This window comes from Lontra canadensis, unplaced genomic scaffold (assembly GCF_010015895.1).
Source record: "Lontra canadensis isolate GAN:19392208 unplaced genomic scaffold, GSC_riverotter_1.0 scaffold125, whole genome shotgun sequence".
Lineage (NCBI taxonomy): Eukaryota > Metazoa > Chordata > Mammalia > Carnivora > Mustelidae > Lontra > Lontra canadensis.
The window spans coordinates 3,526,666-3,545,522 of NW_022631119.1; the positions used below are offsets into that span (position 1 = coordinate 3,526,666).

At 35.5% G+C, this 18,857-nt stretch overlaps 1 protein-coding gene across 4 annotated transcripts in view; it reads left to right on the forward strand.

Moving 5' to 3' along the window:
* ZNF569 (zinc finger protein 569) overlaps positions 1-11,974 on the forward strand; it is a 141,277-nt gene extending 129,303 nt beyond the window's left edge. For 3 of the 4 annotated variants that reach the window (XM_032842062.1, XM_032842063.1, XM_032842064.1), the window contains 3 exons: positions 3,335-3,461; positions 3,798-3,893; positions 9,794-11,974. In XM_032842062.1, the coding sequence (XP_032697953.1) occupies positions 3,335-3,461; positions 3,798-3,893; positions 9,794-11,616 (2,046 nt within the window). In that variant the 3' untranslated portion in view covers positions 11,617-11,974. The remainder of the gene's footprint in view (positions 1-3,334; positions 3,462-3,797; positions 3,894-9,793) is intronic. The other variant, XR_004380791.1, reaches the window with a different exon arrangement.
* Positions 11,975-18,857: the final 6,883 nt, after the last annotated feature.

Below are 18,857 nucleotides of genomic sequence, written 5' to 3' on the forward strand. Positions count from 1 at the left end.
ATATTAAGTATTTTCAAGATTATTTAATTATTTATTTTTGAATTCTCTCACTCTTGAGTTGGGTGCAGTTAGGATTTTCTTGCCAAATCTGTGGTGTTTGTTTTTAAATTTTATTTACTAGTTTATTGATCCATCTTAGGAGAAATCTGAGGCTGAGGCAGTATTATCAAGGATTCATCTTACATGGTTCTGTCCTTCTATGTGATTAGTGAAACCATTATGCTAGGCCCAGCTTTCTGCATTATGTTTTCTCCTCAGCCCTACTTCTTAACCGGGTGCTTTGTTCAAGCTTAGTTTGGTCATTATCCCCGTTAAAGGGAATTCCCAAGAACTCCCTGAATTTCAGGGTCTTAAAACTTTGGCACTTTGCTTTCTTTTTAAAAAAATTTTTTTCAGCTTTATTGAGATATAATTTACATATAATATTGTGTTAGTTTAAAGTATACAGTGGTGGGGTACCTGGCTGGCTCTGTCAGTAGAGCATGCGTCAGCTCTTGATCTCAAGAGTTGTGAGCTTTATGAACTTGGATATCAAAATCTCTCTCCAGATTTGGAAGTTTTCAGGCATTATTTCTTTAAATAGGCTTTCTGCCCTTTTTCTCAGTCTTCACATTCTGAGATTTTCATAATGTGAATATAGTTTTGTTTGATGATGCACCATGACTCATGTAGACTTTCTTCACTCTTTTTCTTCTCTGAACAGATAATTTATAGTTCTGTCTTCTAACTCACAGTTTCTTTCTTCTGCTTAATCCATTGTGTTGTTGATGCTCTTTAGTGCATTTTTGTTTCATTTATTGTATTCTTCTGCTCCAGAATGTTTGGTTCTTTTTTATGATTTCTCTGAGAAATTTTCATTTTGTTCATGTCTATTTTCCTAATATCAAGATATGTTTCTGTGTTTTTTGTAGCTCTTTGAGTTTCCTTAAAACAGCTACTTTGAAATATTTATTGGGAAAATCACGTTTCCATGTCTTTGAGATCAGTTACTGATAGATTATTGTGATCCTTTGGCAGTATCATGTTTCCTTGATTTTCTTCATATTCCTTGAAGTTTCTGCATTGCTATCTTCACATTTGAAGTAGCTCGCACATCCTCCAGTCATTAACTACTTGAAAGTAGTTAATTTCTCTCCTGAAGGAGAGAAATAACTTTCATCAGCACTGCTAGGGATTCTGAGGCTTTCTTAGAACTTCTATCAAAACACCGCCCCACTGTTCTTGCTCTCTCTTGTAGCAGAATTCTTAAGCTTGTCTACCTTCTCTTTATCCTACAGCACACCAGGTTGCTTGCTGACAGCCTCCTTGTTGTTTCTCCAAAGGCAGCACTAAAACTCACGTTTCTGGTCTCTTCCTGCCTGCATTCAGGCTGGCTCTTTGCTGGGGGGTGGGAGTTTGTGGAGATGAGGTCTGCAGAACTCTGAGGGTGCCCACGGGTGAGGGGGATCTGTAGGCAAATTACATGGAGCAGCTCATGAGCAGGCTTCTTAGTGGAGTTTGCAACACAGTAAGATCTGGATCCCTTTAATGCCTTATGAGATTCTTTATCTGCTATTCTCCCAGACTCATTCTACCCTCCAGGCATGCAGCTCAGAATTCAGTACTCTGGATGCAGTGAAAGAGAAAGAAGCCACTTTGGCTCTATCCCACACAGCTAGGAAACCAAGCGCTCACTCATACATTCTCACTTTCCTCCATGGATAAGTTCATTGGCCATGAACATCCCTCATGGTCCTAAACTGTGCTACCTTGGGAGACAGGTGATGTGAGTAAAATCAAACTGTTCTTCTTATCCCCTGTGATGAGTCCAAACTCATATTTTTTTTGCTCTCAGCAATATGCTGGGACTTCTCTGCTACAGACTGGATTTCCACAAAAGTTCTCTTATTCATGGGTGATTGTCTAAGATAGTATTTTCCAAAGGTCCAGGACCTCAGCCAAGAGGGGTAGATTGGTTCATGGGTCATTACAAAATCCATACCTAGGGCTGAGCTCTTAAATGCCTGTTACCCAAAGCATGAGTAGGTGAGTCTCCTCCTTAGCCTCTTGGTGTATGGTGCTCTGACAGCTCCCACAAAAGCACTTTTGTCCATAGATGGAAATCAAGTTGTTGAGTCAGGGAAACAAATGAGAAATATCTTATTCAGGCATATGGCCTTTGGTTTCTTAAACCTGTTTATTTCAAAGGCCTTGATACTTATTAGAAAGGATTCCAAAAGAGGATTTCAATCCCACAGCCTACTCTGAACCCTTTGTGTTAGTAGATGTTCATATTCATAGGGTCCTCTTAGACCTACAAATAAATTCTTAAAAACCTGGATCGTGAATTAGCTCCTGGTCATTTCATCTCACCCAGTCTCTCATAGAAATTCCTCAAAGGGTAGGAGATTTGGACAGACCTCTTTGTTCTGTTGCTGTTGAAGATTTTTTTCCTTTGTTAATCTTTTGAACATTTCAGGTTTTTTATTATTTTTATATTTTATTATTCAGGTATTATTTTTTTTATTATGTTCATTTGGCCACCGTATAGTACATCATTAGTTCTTGATACAGTTTTTAACTAGGAAGATTGCATTATATTTCTATATACTTGCATTATATTTCTATATTGCTCTCATAAAACTTGTCACTGGCACCTCATTTCCAAACTTACTCTAAAGCTTTCTTGATACTCTTTTCTCATGCTTCTAGTTGTGATTCTGGTTCAGACCATTTAAAAAATTTTGTTAATCTTTTTTTATTTATTGTTTTTATTTATCTGTTATTTGCTAACAAAGTTAGCATTTCCCATTTTCCCATTTCCCATTTTCATGGCTGCAGACACTTGTTATAGGCTTATGAACAAAACATCCTCATTTTTCTAAATTTCTCTTGATCTCATGAACAATACATCTAGCTGCTACTGTACTTCAAATTGTGTGTATCATTCTATCCCTGTTTCTGCTTCCATCCAAATCCAGTTTTCATTTTCGCCTACCTTAATGAGTCACAGGCATTAGTGAGTTCCCAAACCACATGAGTAAAATTTTATATTCCTCCCATTTTCCACACTCAGTATAATTTGGTGCCGAAGATCTCTTTAAACCTATGGTAGGTATTTAAGATACATGCTTGCTGATTCTGTGAATGAACACAGACTGACAGAATGTTGTTAATATGTTGGGGTTTTGTTGTTGTTGTTGTTGTTTGTTTGTTTGTTTGTTTAGAAAATAACAACATCCCCTAAAATTTTAAATAACCTCTTACCTTTGGGTACTCTGAGAACGTGGTTCATATGTTTTCTACGTCATTTAAAAGGGATGACTTCAGATTGAGTAGGAGTGTGTTGTTACAGGGAACAGTGACATTCAAGGATGTGGCTATTGACTTCACCCAGGAGGAGTGGCAGCGGTTGGATCCTGCTCAGAGGAACCTGTACCGGAATGTGATGCTAGAAAACTATAACAACTTAATCACAGTGGGTAAGGGTAGTTTCTTGTGTAACTCAAATTCGGGGAGTAAAATACTTTCGCCCAAATTTCTGAAATGCGTGGAATCTTTAAATGTTTGAGTGAGTTTCACCTTGAGGTGACTTTGCTTACATGAATATATGTGCTGCAGCTTTCAAAGCAAACGGTCATCCCCCTTATGTTTCAGGGGCAGCATCCCCACAAACCATGTCCTTGTCCTTCAGAAAGCCTGGTTTCCCTGGGCCAGTGTCAATTCTTGAATGATTTTTTTTTCAGTGTTCTGAGATGTTGAATGATTTTTTTGTGCCTGGTGTTTATGCCCAGATCTTATGTTACTTCCCTTGACAGGCTGTCCATTCACCAAACCTGATGTGATTTTCAAGTTGGAGCAAGAAGAGGAACCTTGGGTGGTGGAGGAAGAAGCGTTAAGGAGACACTATCCAGGTTAGTTAGGGAGGGAACAGACAGGTGAGGTGGGACCGGAACTCTTTAATGGTTAATCCATGACTAGTTGACCCCTCTGAAATGTTCTCCAAATATATTTTCCTAAAGACTGTAGACTTTTAAGTAATAATAGTCTATGTGAATAACTTACTAACCTAAGATGTCTTTTCTAGAGAACATTCTTCTTTCCACAGAACTTAAAGGACTAGTTGGCCTTTTTATCTGTGTGTTAGCATTTCCTAATTCATTTCCAGCTTTACTTTGACAATCGTTCTGTTATTAGTATCTTCAGTCTCTTTGCCCACCTTGTTACATAGGATTCTTTCATTTTGCATTTGCATATTCACATAACCAGTTGTTCAACTAAACTGTTGACATTTATGTTAGACTTTCTTTTCTTCCTTCTATTATAAATGCTTTAGTATTTTATTTTGTACTCAGTTACATTTCCCACTGTATTTTTAGCTTTTGCTTTCATACTTCAGTAATGGCTACAGCTGTTTTACTCAGTAAGTTTTCAGGTCATTGATACTTTTCTCATAGCTTTATTTTCTGCTGCATTTGTCATGTATTTGTGCACACAGTTGTCTGCACATGTATTTATACACACACATAGACCCACATACATATACATACACATGTAGGCAATATGTATATACACATACGTGCATATATTTCTAATTTGGTAGTAGATAGTGCCAAGTCTTTTTTTGCTCTCCAAAGAAACTACATTTTTATTTCTACCAGGAATTTCTGCCAACATAGTCTTAGCATTTTTAAAAACTTTCCCAATTCGATAGGTGAAAAACAATTCATTTTAGTTTGAATTTGTATTTCCTTTATTATGAGTGAAATCAAGGATGTTTTCATATGTTTAAGCTCTGTATTTCTTTATAAATGGCCTATGTCTTTTGCCTGTTTTTCTGTTGAATTTTTAATTTATATGACTATATTGATGTGAGAAGCCTTTTATCTTTTGTATATTTTTCCAGTATTTTTTCACAGTTGGACATTCCTCTTTGAGGTACTTTTGGAACCTTAAGTTTTTTTTTAATGTTCATTTAGTTAAAATAATCTTTCCTTACAAGAGATTATCCTATGATTTTTTTCATTCATGTATATAGGTGAATTATGTCTTCATAGTCTATGAAGTCTTTTTTCGTAATTATTCATGCTTACATTTTTTTTAATAAATTTTATTTTTTATAAACATATATTTTTTTCCCCCAGGGGTACAGGTCTGTGAATCGCCAGGTTTATCATGCTTACATTTTTACCATGAATTTAAATAATTGTTCAAACTTTTTCAGGCTTTGGATGCACTGTTACACTGGTTTCATAATTAGAATTTAAAATCATTTCTCCTTCTGGAGTACTCATAATAGCATATAACTCCCTTAAAATTTTGGTTTATCTTACTTGTTCACCTATTTGGACCTTGTGGGTTACTGAGGTAAAGTGCTCTTGACAGCTTTTATCCATTGTTACTTTATACTGTTCTCTATAGGTGTTTTGTATCTTTTGGCATTAGTTTTTGGTAATAGGTTATATTGTTCTAGAAAATTACCCACTTAATTCTGCTTTTCAAATTAATTTTTACCAAGTTGAACAACCTAATTTCCATAAATATGTAAGTTTGCTCTGTATCTGTAAAGTTTTACTATACACTGATGTTCCAAAGTAGCCTGTTATATTTAACAACTTGTTTCATCTTTATTTTCTAATCTATTAGTATAACATTTCCCATAGTGCTCTTATTTTTGTCTTCCTTAACGCTGTAGATTTCTTAGCCAACATCATCAGATATTGGCTTCCTTCATTCTCTCTACACTTTCCTTCTGGGACTCCTAAAAATAGAGGCTAGATCTTTTTTCCTCCATATTTCTTTTTTTTTTTCATTTCCTTTACTATTTTCTGTCTCCCTTTCTGTGTTCTCAGTAATTACCTTAGATATATCTTCAGATTTACTCATTTCCTCTTCAGCTGTGTTTATGTATCTTTTATCTCATTTGCTTAAAAAAATTCAGTAGTACTGTTTTGTATTTTTAGAAATTCCTTTTTTTTTTTTTTTTGGCTTTTTTTCTCCTACATCTTTCTCACTCCAATTTCTGTGGCTTGTTTATGTTCGTGTTTTTATCCTTTGCTTTTTTCAAAATATTCTATGTAGCTCTTCTGTTTTTTGTATCTGACAATTCTAATATTTTAAGTCCTCAGGATTAAATGATTTGCCTTTTGTACTTGATTCTTCACGTGGTTGATGACTGCTGATTGTGAATTCAGCATTTTTAAACCTTTTTGCAATAATCTTAACCTAAATTGGGGTTGCATTCTTCCAAAGATGATTCATATGTGCTTCTGATAGATGCCAACAGCCATTACCAAGTGAAGAACAGTTGACCATTCTTTGAATGTGCTGGCTTTTTGTAGGAACCTCAGTTGATCTTCTTTTCCTTATTCCTGGCCCGAGGCTTATGCTTCAGTTAACAGGCTTTGATTTGTCTAGGAAGTCAAGTCAAATTCATCTTCCTGCTTGCTTTCTAAATCCCTCTTGCAGACCTGATTTTGGCTAATACTTGTTTGTGTTTTATTCATTTTTTTAGTGTATGGTATTCACGTGTGGTTGGTAGAGCATATTGTGGTGTTCTTGGAGATTTGTGCTACTTTCTGTAAGCCCAGTGATGCATCAGAATTTGTTTTACCATTAGCTTATTCTTCAGTGTGAGGTTACCATTCTATAATTTCAATACTAAAAGTACTACCTAGTCTCTTTTTCCCCCGATGTGCATGGTATTCTTCGTTTTGGTTGGTTTTATTTTTCTCTTCCATTTCTTTCCTTGGTTCTGCCACTTATTTTTTTCACCTATCCCTTTCTGTTTTCTTATTGTTTCCACTTCATTTGTTTATATTTAGATTTTCAGCTCTTGATTTATAGATTTATTTTCATTAAGCTTTGCCGTTCGTGGAAATAGCCAACATTTTCATTTACTGTGTGCCATAATTGTTTTAGCTGGTGCCTTTTTTCTGCTTTCTTTATATCCTGTTTCTTTTATGTTTTTTCTTTTGTAATACATCTTACAGACCTGGTTTTAGCACCTTCTCATTTTTAGTGGTAGGCTAGTTCTTCCTTGGCTTGCTTTTTTAAAAAAGGGTAATGTTAGGGAAAGAAAATGAGTACTCTGATCTAGAACAGGGATCATCAGCAAACTATACTATGGTTTGTAAGCCTGCCTCTTATTTTTGAAAATAAAAGTTTTATTAAAACATAGCCACACCCAGTCATTTACATCTTGTGTAGGATTGCTTTCACATTATAGTGGCAAACTTGAATAGTTGCATCAAAGACCGTATGACCCACAAAGACTAAAATATTTACTATCTGACACGTTAAGAAAAAGTTTACCAATTCTTGTATATGAATGCATCTGTTTTTCGTATTGAAGCCCTTATTGTACGTGAATCAAATTCTTTTTCATTTCTCTTTGGATGTACTTTGGCAGCCTAATCTGCCTTCAACATCATTTGCTTAATGGGACTTCTATTTTTCTAAGTTACCCAAAAGGCTAGTATTCTGCCTTCTTTTCACATGTGTAATCTGCAACCAAGTCTCTTAAGTTTACCTGCTTTACAGTTAGTTGCACAGGAATTTTCCCTTCCTTTATTATCAGTCTGGCAGAGAGGGAGAAGAATCTCCATTTTCCAGCCTTGGAGCTAAGCAGCAACAGGGAACTGAATGTTATCCTTCAGGAAGTAGGTAGGCTTGTAGTTACTCTATGCTTGAGGCAGTTCCTTTATTTTGTATCCTCTGCCTCATGTTCCTGACTTGACAGCATTTCTGCTTCCATTTCTTAAGAGAATGGTCTTCCATCTATTCTTGGATAGTCTTTGTTAGTTTATGCATTTTTCTTTATCTCACATTCAAATATTTTTAATGAAATTACATTGATAGGTTAGCTTGTGAATAAATGTCATTTTTGTGGTTGAATGTTCTTTTCCAGCAATGTGATTTTCTTAGTTTCCTAGGGCTGCCATAATGAAATACCACAAACTGGGTGGCTTAGAATAACAGGATTTATTCTCACAGTTCTGGAGGCTAGAAATCCTAAATCAAGGTGTTGCCAGGCCATACTCCCTCTGAAATCTGTAGAGGAAGAACCCTTTCTTCCCTCTTTCAGCTTCTAGTAGCCCTAGACATTCCTTGGCTTGCAGTGGCACAAGGCCAGCCTGTGTCTTTATTCTCACATGTTGTTCTCCCTGTATTTCTGTCTGTTCACATTGCATCCTTTCTGTCAGAACACCAGTCAGATTATGAGCTACCCTACTCTGGTATGACCTCATTTTAACTAATTGCATCTGCAGTGACCCTTTTTCCAACTAACTTCACATTCTGAGGTACTGGGAATTAGGATTTCAACATATCTTTTTTGCAGTACACACAATTCAACCTGTAGCACCTTTCCATTTGGTCACATCTGTGTGCGCATTTTAATTTTCTGAAAATCTTGGGATCTTACTTATTAAATTCCCATATTTTCCATATTTATTTGTTGTGATTGTAAGTATAGTCTTCTGTTATGTTTTCTAAATAGTTCTTTGTATTTATGAATGTTATTGAAACTATTAATTTCTAAGATACAGTGAAGTTAATGACTTTTTACTTTTATAATAATTTTTCACTTTTGATCTTGCACGTAAATTGTTTTATTGTTGACAAAAATGTTAATCTTACCTTTCCTTTCCACATTTTCTACCTCTGATTTCGTCCCTCAGTGCACTACACAGTACTGTAATAATAGTGGTGATAGTACTTTTTATTATGTCAGTGCTTTGGGATTTTTGTTTTTTTGGCTGGGGGTAGATTTTTCTTATTAAATATGGTGCTATTGAAGTTGTGCTGTACTTTTTCCCAAGTTAAATAAGTATTCCCATTTTTTGAAAGTTTCATTATGGAAAATTGATGTTTAGTTTTATCATTTTTTAAAATATCTTTGGAAATGATTTTTTTACTTCAACATTTTAATATAGAAGTAGATTTTTCTAATAGTAAAATAGTTAAAAAAATAGTAAAATAGATTTTTCTAATAGTAAAACATACTTCTGTACCTTAAAATCTACACAAGTATGATGTAACATATTTAATGTTCTCTAGGTCACTTTTTTTTTCCTTCTGGGTTATTTTGATGTTTTAGGTAGAATTTTTACATTGATATTCATAAGTGAAGTTGGTGTGTAGTTGGCTTTTTTGGTTATGTTTTTCAGGTTTCGGTATTGTTACGTTTTACACAGAAAAAAATTGGAAATTCTCTTTTTCTATATTTATAAGCTTTTTGCAAATCATGAAAGCAAATGTCCCCTAAATGTTCAAATTCCCATGTGGACCTCTGTGGGCCTTTTTGATTTGTTTTTATGGGATTGCTTTTTCATATTTTTCTCTTTATTTTGTGGAAGTTGGTTCATACAGGTTTTCTACCTCTTACAGGGTCAGTTTTGGTAATTTGCATTTTCCAGAAAATTATTTATGTTAAGCAGTTTGTAAAAGCTTATTTTAATAGAGTCCTACAAAATAGTTTTATAATTAACTTCCTATTTTTTTCCTCTGTCATTTTTTTCTTACTTTGTACATTCTGCACTCTCCCTTTTATTTATCCGGCAGTTCATCTGTTTTGTTTCGGATCCCGTTTTTAAACACAAAGCTATTTGTATTCCTCTTTTCCTCTACTCATATTTTTCCTGGGATCTCCTAAAGCTTCAAAAATACGAGATCTACACACATGAAATTTGCTTTATAATGGGGAACTAAACCGTAAACCAAGAATGAATCCCATGATAGCATATTTCCTGAAATTTTCATTTTATAATATTGGAAAAATTTTCAAGTGATATTTATTTGCAATCTGTTTTAGGAGAAATGTGGGGGATTGAGCATCAGAAAATCCAGGACAGACTTTTGACACAATTTGAAGATAAATACACAAAAACACTGACTGAAGAAAAAGTCAATGAATGTCATAAGAAATTTGCAAATGCATTTCCTCTTAACTTGGACTTTTTTCCTTCCAGTCACAATCTCTATGAATATGACTTGTTTGGAAATTGTTTAGAACATAATAATTTTGACTGTCATCATAATAATAGAATCCTTATAAGAAAGGAACATTCTGAATTTAGTGAACCTATGAAATCATTTTGCATTAATCCATCCCATCTTGCAGTAACTCCCTTTAAGTGTAATCATTGTGGGAAAGGATTCAGTCAAACTTTGGACCTCATCAGACACCTGAGAATTCATACTGGAGAGAAACCTTATGAATGTAAAAAGTGTAGAAAAGCTTTCAGCCACAAGGAAAAACTCATTAAACATCATAAAATTCATAGTAGGGAGCAGTCTTATGATTGTAATGAATGTGGGAAAGCTTTCATTAAAATGTCAAATCTCATTAGACATCAAAGAATTCATACTGGGGAGAAACCCTATGCATGTAAGGAATGTGGGAAATCGTTCAGCCAGAAATCAAATCTCATTGATCATGAAAAAATTCATACTGGAGAGAAACCATATGAATGTAATGAGTGTGGGAAAGCCTTCAGCCAGAAGCAAAGCCTCACTGCACATCAGAAAGTTCATACTGGGGAGAAACCTTATGCATGTAATGAATGTGGTAAAGCCTTCCCTCGAATTGCATCCCTTGCTCTTCATATGAGAAGTCATACAGGAGAAAAACCTTACAAATGTGATAAATGTGGAAAAGCCTTCTCTCAGTTTTCTATGCTTATTATACATGTAAGAATTCATACAGGTGAGAAACCCTATGAATGTAATGAATGTGGAAAATCCTTCTCTCAAAGTTCAGCCCTTACTGTACATATGAGAAGTCATACTGGTGAAAAACCTTATGAATGTAAGGAATGTAGAAAAGCCTTCAGCCACAAGAAAAACTTCATTACACACCAGAAGATTCATACTAGAGAGAAACCTTATGAATGTAATGAATGTGGGAAAGCTTTCATTCAGATGTCAAATCTTGTTAGACACCAGAGAATTCACACTGGAGAAAAACCCTACATATGTAAGGAATGTGGCAAAGCCTTTAGCCAGAAATCAAATCTCATTGCCCATGAAAAAATTCATTCTGGAGAGAAACCCTATGAATGTAATGAATGTGGTAAAGCCTTCAGTCAAAAACAAAACTTTATTACACATCAGAAAGTTCACACTGGAGAGAAGCCTTATGACTGTAATGAATGTGGTAAAGCCTTTTCTCAAATTGCATCTCTTACTCTTCATCTGAGAAGTCACACAGGAGAAAAGCCTTATGAATGTGATAAATGTGGGAAAGCCTTCTCTCAGTGTTCACTGCTCAATTTACATATGAGAAGTCATACTGGTGAGAAGCCCTATGTATGTAATGAATGTGGAAAAGCTTTCTCTCAAAGAACTTCTCTTATTGTGCACATGAGAGGTCATACAGGTGAGAAACCCTATGAATGTAATAAATGTGGAAAAGCCTTCTCCCAAAGCTCATCCCTTACTATACATATACGAGGTCACACAGGTGAGAAACCCTTTGACTGTAGTAAATGTGGAAAAGCCTTCTCTCAAATCTCATCTCTTACACTTCATATGAGAAAACATACCGGTGAGAAGCCTTATCATTGTAATGAGTGTGGTAAGGCTTTTAGCCAAAAGTCACACCTTGTTAGACACCAGAGAATTCATACTCAGTAGAAATAGAAACACAATGAATATTGTGAAGATGGAAAAGCCTTCAGAATTAGCACCTCCTTTCACATTACATAATTGGTTTTGGAGCAGAAAACTGTGAATGTGGAAAGACTTTTGAAGAAGTCACAGAATTGTGAAACATGAGAATTCTTATACAATGTGACAAATTGTGTAACAAATAAGTTGAACATCAAAAACCTTGGTAGACCTCTATTGATATTTATTCAGGTTTCTTACTAAAATATGAAACAAGATGTCTGCTACCAGCATATCAGCATTACAGTTGAGCTCCTATTGTAGCCAGTACGTTAAGCAAGAAAAAGAAGATTTGGGGTGAAGGAAGAAACTATGAAAATATCCTCCTATAAAAATATTCTCCTACACAGGAAATAGTTAATTGGAAAATGTGTTGATATAAAATGTCTAAGGATAACACAACAGCAATTACAAGACACACACATATATAAAGTTACAAAAAACATTTTGAAGAACATAAAGTAGGACCTGAAATTCTGAGAAAAATAACATTGAAAACACATTTCCAAAAATATAAATTCACAAATCTCTAAGGTACTTCCACTCAAAGTTTTCACTAGTTAAATTTTTCACAAACTGATTTAAAATTTTGTATGAGAACATAAAGGACCACAAATAGCTGAAACAAGTGAAAAACAAGAGAAAACACAGTCTACCAGATAGCATCACATATTTAAAGCTGGTTTCTAAACAATGTGTTCTTCATAAGTAAATAAATCTGTGGAAACAAAACAAGGATTGAAGAAAGGAGATAAGGAAATTTTTTGTGTGGTATTGCTGTTGAAGTCATTGGAGAAAGAATGGCCTATTCAATAAACAGAAGATTCATTTGAACAAAAAATGACAGTTGTCTACTTTATACTATATATAAAAATTAAATCCAGATTGACTGAAGACTAGAATATAAAAAGCAAAATTCTAAAACTATGATGAAAATGAAATAGATTTATTTCTTTAGAGTAACTGGATCACTCTAAGAACACAAATATGAAATAGTCATTTCTATTTTGGTGTATTGCACACAGATACGGGCATGAAGATACACATCTCTATGTTCATCGTGGTTTGTATTACACTAAATTGGACATAACAGATTCTCATTAGTAGAAGGATAGATTAATACCATGTAATTATTGTTATGATAGAATACCGTATTTAGAGAGAAGGTACAAATTTGACATATAGTACCTAGATCACAATATAAATATTGAGAGAAGAAAAACAAAATGTACAATGAAAAGATGTAACATTTGTATAAGTTTAATAAAATAATGCAAAAAACAGTACTGTGTGTTGGTCATATATCCATTTATGACATTGGTTGCCTTGGTGGAAGTGGGAGAGGTTTAGATGGAATTGTTAAATTTATCTGTAACATTTCTTTAATTAAAAAAATGAAAGAATGAAAGCAAATATGGTGGTAACAAATCTGGTTGTTAAGATATGTTGCTATCTTTTGTATTCTTTCTTGGCCTTATTTTCCTGTTTCTCTAAAATAAGAATCAAATGGGAAAAGGACACGACCTATAGAAACAACTTAAAAATGAATTTTGTATGACCAAATACTAAAATTTATAGAAAACTATCTTTACTAATACACAAACCAAACTGAATTAAGATGATACTTTGCTTACCCTCTCCTCACAATGTTAACTTAGATAATAAACGCCAGCAGTATATACATAGCATTTACTTGATGGGAATTTAAAAATTTTTATTTTTATTTCAAACACAAATTCTCTAGCCTGAAAGCAGTGAAGAAACAAAAGAAATAGTCAATTGTTGACATAATTGGCTCTCCATCTGGAAAAAAAAAAATCACCTACATTTGGCTTGGTTTCAGATCGAGGAGAGACTGACCCTTCATACATACTGTAAAGCATGATTAATATTCTGACAATGTCAAGCCAAGTATAGATGCCTATATCAGAGCAGAAGAAATTTTAGCATATCTCAACAAAGCTTTATTTGGTTTCTGAATCCTTAAATGAGGGTGCAGATGCTGGTGGTTTTAGACGTGAGGTATGTGGCCAGCGGATATGAAAGCTCACTTCCCTGTATCAGATCTAAAATGTTTTATATTTAGACCTTTCAAGTATTTATTGAACCCAAATATCCTTTTCTGTGAATAGCTCATTCATTATTTTATCTCTTTGTTTTCTACTGGGACTTTCAAAAGATGTCTTTATTGGGGCACCTGGGTGGTGCATTTGGCTCAGCGTCAGACTCTTGGTTTCAGCTCACGCTATGATATCAAGCCCTGCAAAAGGCTCTGTGCTCACCTCTGAGTCTGTTTGAGATTCTCCCTCTGCCCCTCTACCTCTCTACGCCTTCCCCCACTTTCTCCAATAAATAAATCTTTTTTCTTAAAAAGATGTTTTTATTTAGAAATAATGATTTATAGGAGGTTGCCAAAATAATACTCTATAGTACTGTTTAGTTTGTGTGTCCTATATCCAGTTTCCCCTAATATACATTTTACATAATTCAAGTACAATATCAAGTTTGACATTGGCATGATCTGTACATGTTATCAGATATCACTGGTTCTACATGCACTCGTGTATGTGTCCATGTAGTTCTATATGGTTTTATCTCCTGTTGATTTCTCTGCCACTACAATCAACTTACAGAACTTCCACCACCACAAAGATTCCTTGTTCTAACCCTTTTCTGTCACACCCTTAACCCCTTTGGCAAGCAGTAATCTCTTCTATAATCATGTCCCATCTAGAGTGTTTTACAGGGGTACCTGGGTGGCTCAGTCAGTTAAGGGTTGACTCTTGATTTGGCTCAGGTTATGATCCCAGGATAGGGAGATCGAGCTCTGCATCAGGCTCTGTGCTGGGCAGGGAACCTGCTTGGGAATCTTTGTCCCTCTCCCTCTGCTGCTCCCCCTGTGTGCCCTGCTCTCTTTAAACCAACAACAACAAACAAAACAAAACACACATTATAAATGGAATCAGGGGTGGCTGGGTAGCTCAGTCAGTTACGCATCCAGCTCAAGTCATGGTCTCAGGGTCATGAGATTTTTTCATTTGTTTTTTAGTTGTCACATATAACTGAAATAATACAGTACTTTTTTTTTTTCTATCTGAATTACTTAGCATAATATTCTCTAGACTCATCAGTGTTGTTACAGTTGGCAATATTTTGTTTTTTTATGGCTGAGTAATATTATTTTAAAGATGTCACATCTTATTTATCCATTCATCTATCCTTAGACATTTAGGTTGTTTCCGTGATGAGCAGAGGGGTACATATGTCTTTTCTAATTGTTTTCATTTTCTCCAGATAAATAATTAGAGTTACTGGCCCCTCTAGTAGTTTTATTTCCCATAGTGATACACCAATTTAGATTCACACTGACAGTGCACAATGGCTCCCTTTTCACCACATCATTACCAAACGTCTTTTTTTTAAGCCATTCTGATAGATAGGAGTTAATATCATATTGTGGTTTTTACTTGCATTTCCCTGATAGTTAAGTGATGTTGAGCATCTATTCATGTGTCATCTTCCTTGGAAAAATGTGTATTCAGATTTTCTGCCTACTTTTTTTTTTTTTTTTTTTAAATCAGTTTTATTGTGGTATAATTCACATGCTACAAAATTCACCAGTTTAAATGTGTCATTTTATGGGTTTTGACAAAGGTAAATAGCCACAGAATCACTAGTAATAGTTATTAGTTAGAAAAATTTCAAATTCCTTATATAACAGTTTATGCCTTTTATAAATCTTCAAAGGATCATTCGTTGTTCTCTAGAACTTACTACATTTAACTAATTTCATATAGGATTGCATTTTTGACTGCCGAAGGGAACAATTAAACAAATTTCCCTTGCAGGCAGAACACACAGTTCCAGGGAGCCGGGTAGGAGGGACAGCAGAGTCTACTGCAAAGCAAAGTCCCTCAGAAGGGGACAAAACTATTCGCTGAATAGCAACATTGATAATCCTGAGTCCATAACAGAGCTGGAAACCCAGGAGCCCACACAGGGCTGTTTTTTTTTTTTTTTAAATTTTATTTTTTTATAAACATATATATATATATATATATATATTTTTCCCCCAGGGGTACAGGTCTGTGAATCTCCACATTTACAAACTTCACAGCACTCACCATAGCACATACCCTACCCAATGTCCATAACCCCCCCCAACCCCCCTCTGCCCAGCAACCCTCAGTTTGTTTTGTGAGATTAAGAGTCACTTATGGTTTGTCTCCCTCCCAATCCCAACTTGTTTCATTTACTCTTCTCCTACCACATTAACCCCCCATGTTGCATCTCCTCTCCCTCATATCAGGGAGATCATATGATAGTTGTCTTTCTCCGATTGACTTATTTCGCTAAGCATGATACCCTCTAGTTCCATCCATGTTGTCGCAAATGGCAAGATTTCATTTCTTTTGATGGCTGCATAGTATTCCATTGTATATATATACCACATCTTCTTTATCCATTCGTCTGTTGATGGACATCTAGGTTCTTTCCATAGTTTGGCTATTGTAGACATTGCTGCTATAAACATTCGGGTGCACGTGCCCCTTCGGATCACTACGTTTGTATCTTTAGGGTAAATACCCAGCAGTGCAATTGCTGGGTCATAGGGTAGTTCTATTTTCAACATTTTGAGGAACCTCCATGCTGTTTTCCAGAGTGGTTGCACCAGCTTGCATTCCCACCAACAGTGTAGGAGGGTTCCCCTTTCTCCGCATCCTCGCCAGCATCTGTCATTTCCGGACTTGTTAATTTTAGCCATTCTGACTGGTGTGAGGTGGTATCTCATTGTGGTTTTGATTTGTATTTCCCTGATGCCGAGTGATATGGAGCACTTTTTCATGTGTCTGTTGGCCATCTGGATGTCTTCTTTGCAGAAATGTCTGTTCATGTCTTCTGCCCATTTCTTGATGGGATTATTTGTTCTTTGGGTGTTGAGTTTGCTAAGTTCTTTATAGATTCTGGACACTAGCCCTTTATCTGATATGTCGTTTGCAAATATCTTCTCCCATTCTGTCAGTTGTCTTTTGGTTTTGTTAACTGTTTCCTTTGCTGTGCAAAAGCTTTTGATCTTGATAAAATCCCAATAGTTCATTTTTGCCCTTGCTTCCCTTGCCTTTGGCGATGTTCCTAGGAAGATGTTGCTGCGGCTGAGGTCGAAGAGGTTGCTGCCTGTGTTCTCCTCAAGGATGTTGATGGATTCCTTTCTCACATTGAGGTCCTTCATCCATTTTGAGTCTATTTTCGTGTGTGGTGTAAGGAAATGATCCAATTTCATTTTTCTGCATGTGGCTGTCCAATTTTCCCAACACCATTTATTGAAGAGGCTGTCCTTTTTCCATTGGACATTCTTTCCTGCTTTGTCGAAGATTAGTTGACCATAGAGTTGAGGGTCTATTTCTGGGCTCTCTATTCTGTTCCATTGATCTATGTGTCTGTTTTTGTGCCAGTACCATGCTGTCTTGATGATGACAGCTTTGTAATAGAGCTTGAAGTCCGGAATTGTGATGCCACCAACTCTGGCTTTCTTTTTCAATATTCCTTTGGCTATTCGCGGTCTTTTCTGGTTCCATATAAATTTTAGGATTATTTGTTCCATTTCTTTGAAAAAAATGGATGGTACTTTGATAGGAATTGCATTAAATGTGTAGATTGCTTTAGGTAGCATAGACATTTTCACAATATTTATTCTTCCAATCCAGGAGCATGGAACATTTTTCCATTTCTTTGTGTCTTCCTCAATTTCTTTCATGAGTACTTTATAGTTTTCTGTGTATAGATTCTTAGTCTCTTTGGTTAGGTTTATTCCTAGGTATCTTATAGTTTTGGGTGCAATTGTAAATGGGATGGACTCCTTAATTTCTCTTTCTTCTGTCTTATTGTTGGTGTAGAGAAATGCGACTGATTTCTGTGCATTGATTTTATATCCTGACACATTACTGAATTCCTGTACAAGTTCTAGCAGTTTTGGAGTGGAGTCTTTTGGGTTTTCCACATATAGTATCATATCATCTGCAAAGAGTGATAGTTTGACTTCTTCTTTGCCGATTTGGATGCCTTTAATTTCTTTTTGTTGTCTGATTGCTGAGGCTAGGACTTCTAGTACTATGTTGAATAGCAGTGGTGATAACGGACATCCCTGCCGTGTTCCTGACCTTAGCGGAAAAGCTTTCAGTTTTTCTCCATTGAGAATGATATTTGCGATGGGTTTTTCATAGATGGCTTTGATAATATTGAGTCTGCCTACTTTTAATCAGATTACTTTTATGTTGAGTTGTATGAGATTTTTAAATATTTTGAATGTTAACTGTTTATCAGACATACTACTGGCAAGTACCTTCATTCATTCAGTAGGTTGTCTTTTTATTTTTTTAAAAGATTTTATTTATTTATTTGACAGAGATCACAAGTAGACAGAGAGGCAGGCAGAGAGAGGGGAGGGGAAGAAGGCTCCCTGCTGAGCAGAGAGCCTGATGTGGGGCTCCATCCCAGGACCCTGGGATTATGACCGGAGCCGAACGCAGAGGCTTTAACACACCGAGGCACCCAGGCACCCCGCCTTTCTTTTTATTGATGGTCTCCTTTACTGTACAATAGCCTTCCTGTTAATGTAATCCACTGTATCTTGTTCTTTTTGTTCTCCTTGCCTAAGGAGATCAAAAAAGATATTGCTAAGACTGGTGTCAAAGTTTACTGCCTTTGTTCTAGGAATCTTATGGTATCAGGTCTCAATTTAAGTCTTTAATCCATGTGAGTTTATTTTTGTATACACTATAAGAAACTGGTCCATTTATGAAAGAGACAGTCTTTCACCATTGTATATTCTTGCCTCCTTTGTCATAGATTAATTGGCCATTTTAGCCTGGGTTTATTTCTGGGCTATCTATATTGTTCCATTGATGAATATTTCTGTTTTTGTGCCAGGATCATCCTATTTTGATTACTATAGCTTTGTAGTATAGCTTGAAATAAGACAGTGTGATACCTTCAGCTTTGTTGGTTCTTTCTCAAGATTGCATTGGTTATTGAGGTATTTTGTTATTTTCTTCAAATATTAGGATCATTTGTGCTAGTTTTGTGGAAAATGCCATTGATATTTTGATAGGGATCACACTGAATATGTAGGTTGCTTTGGGTATAAATTCTTCCAATCCATGAGCACAGTATCTTCCCACAAGTTTCTGCCATCTTCAGTTTCTTTCATC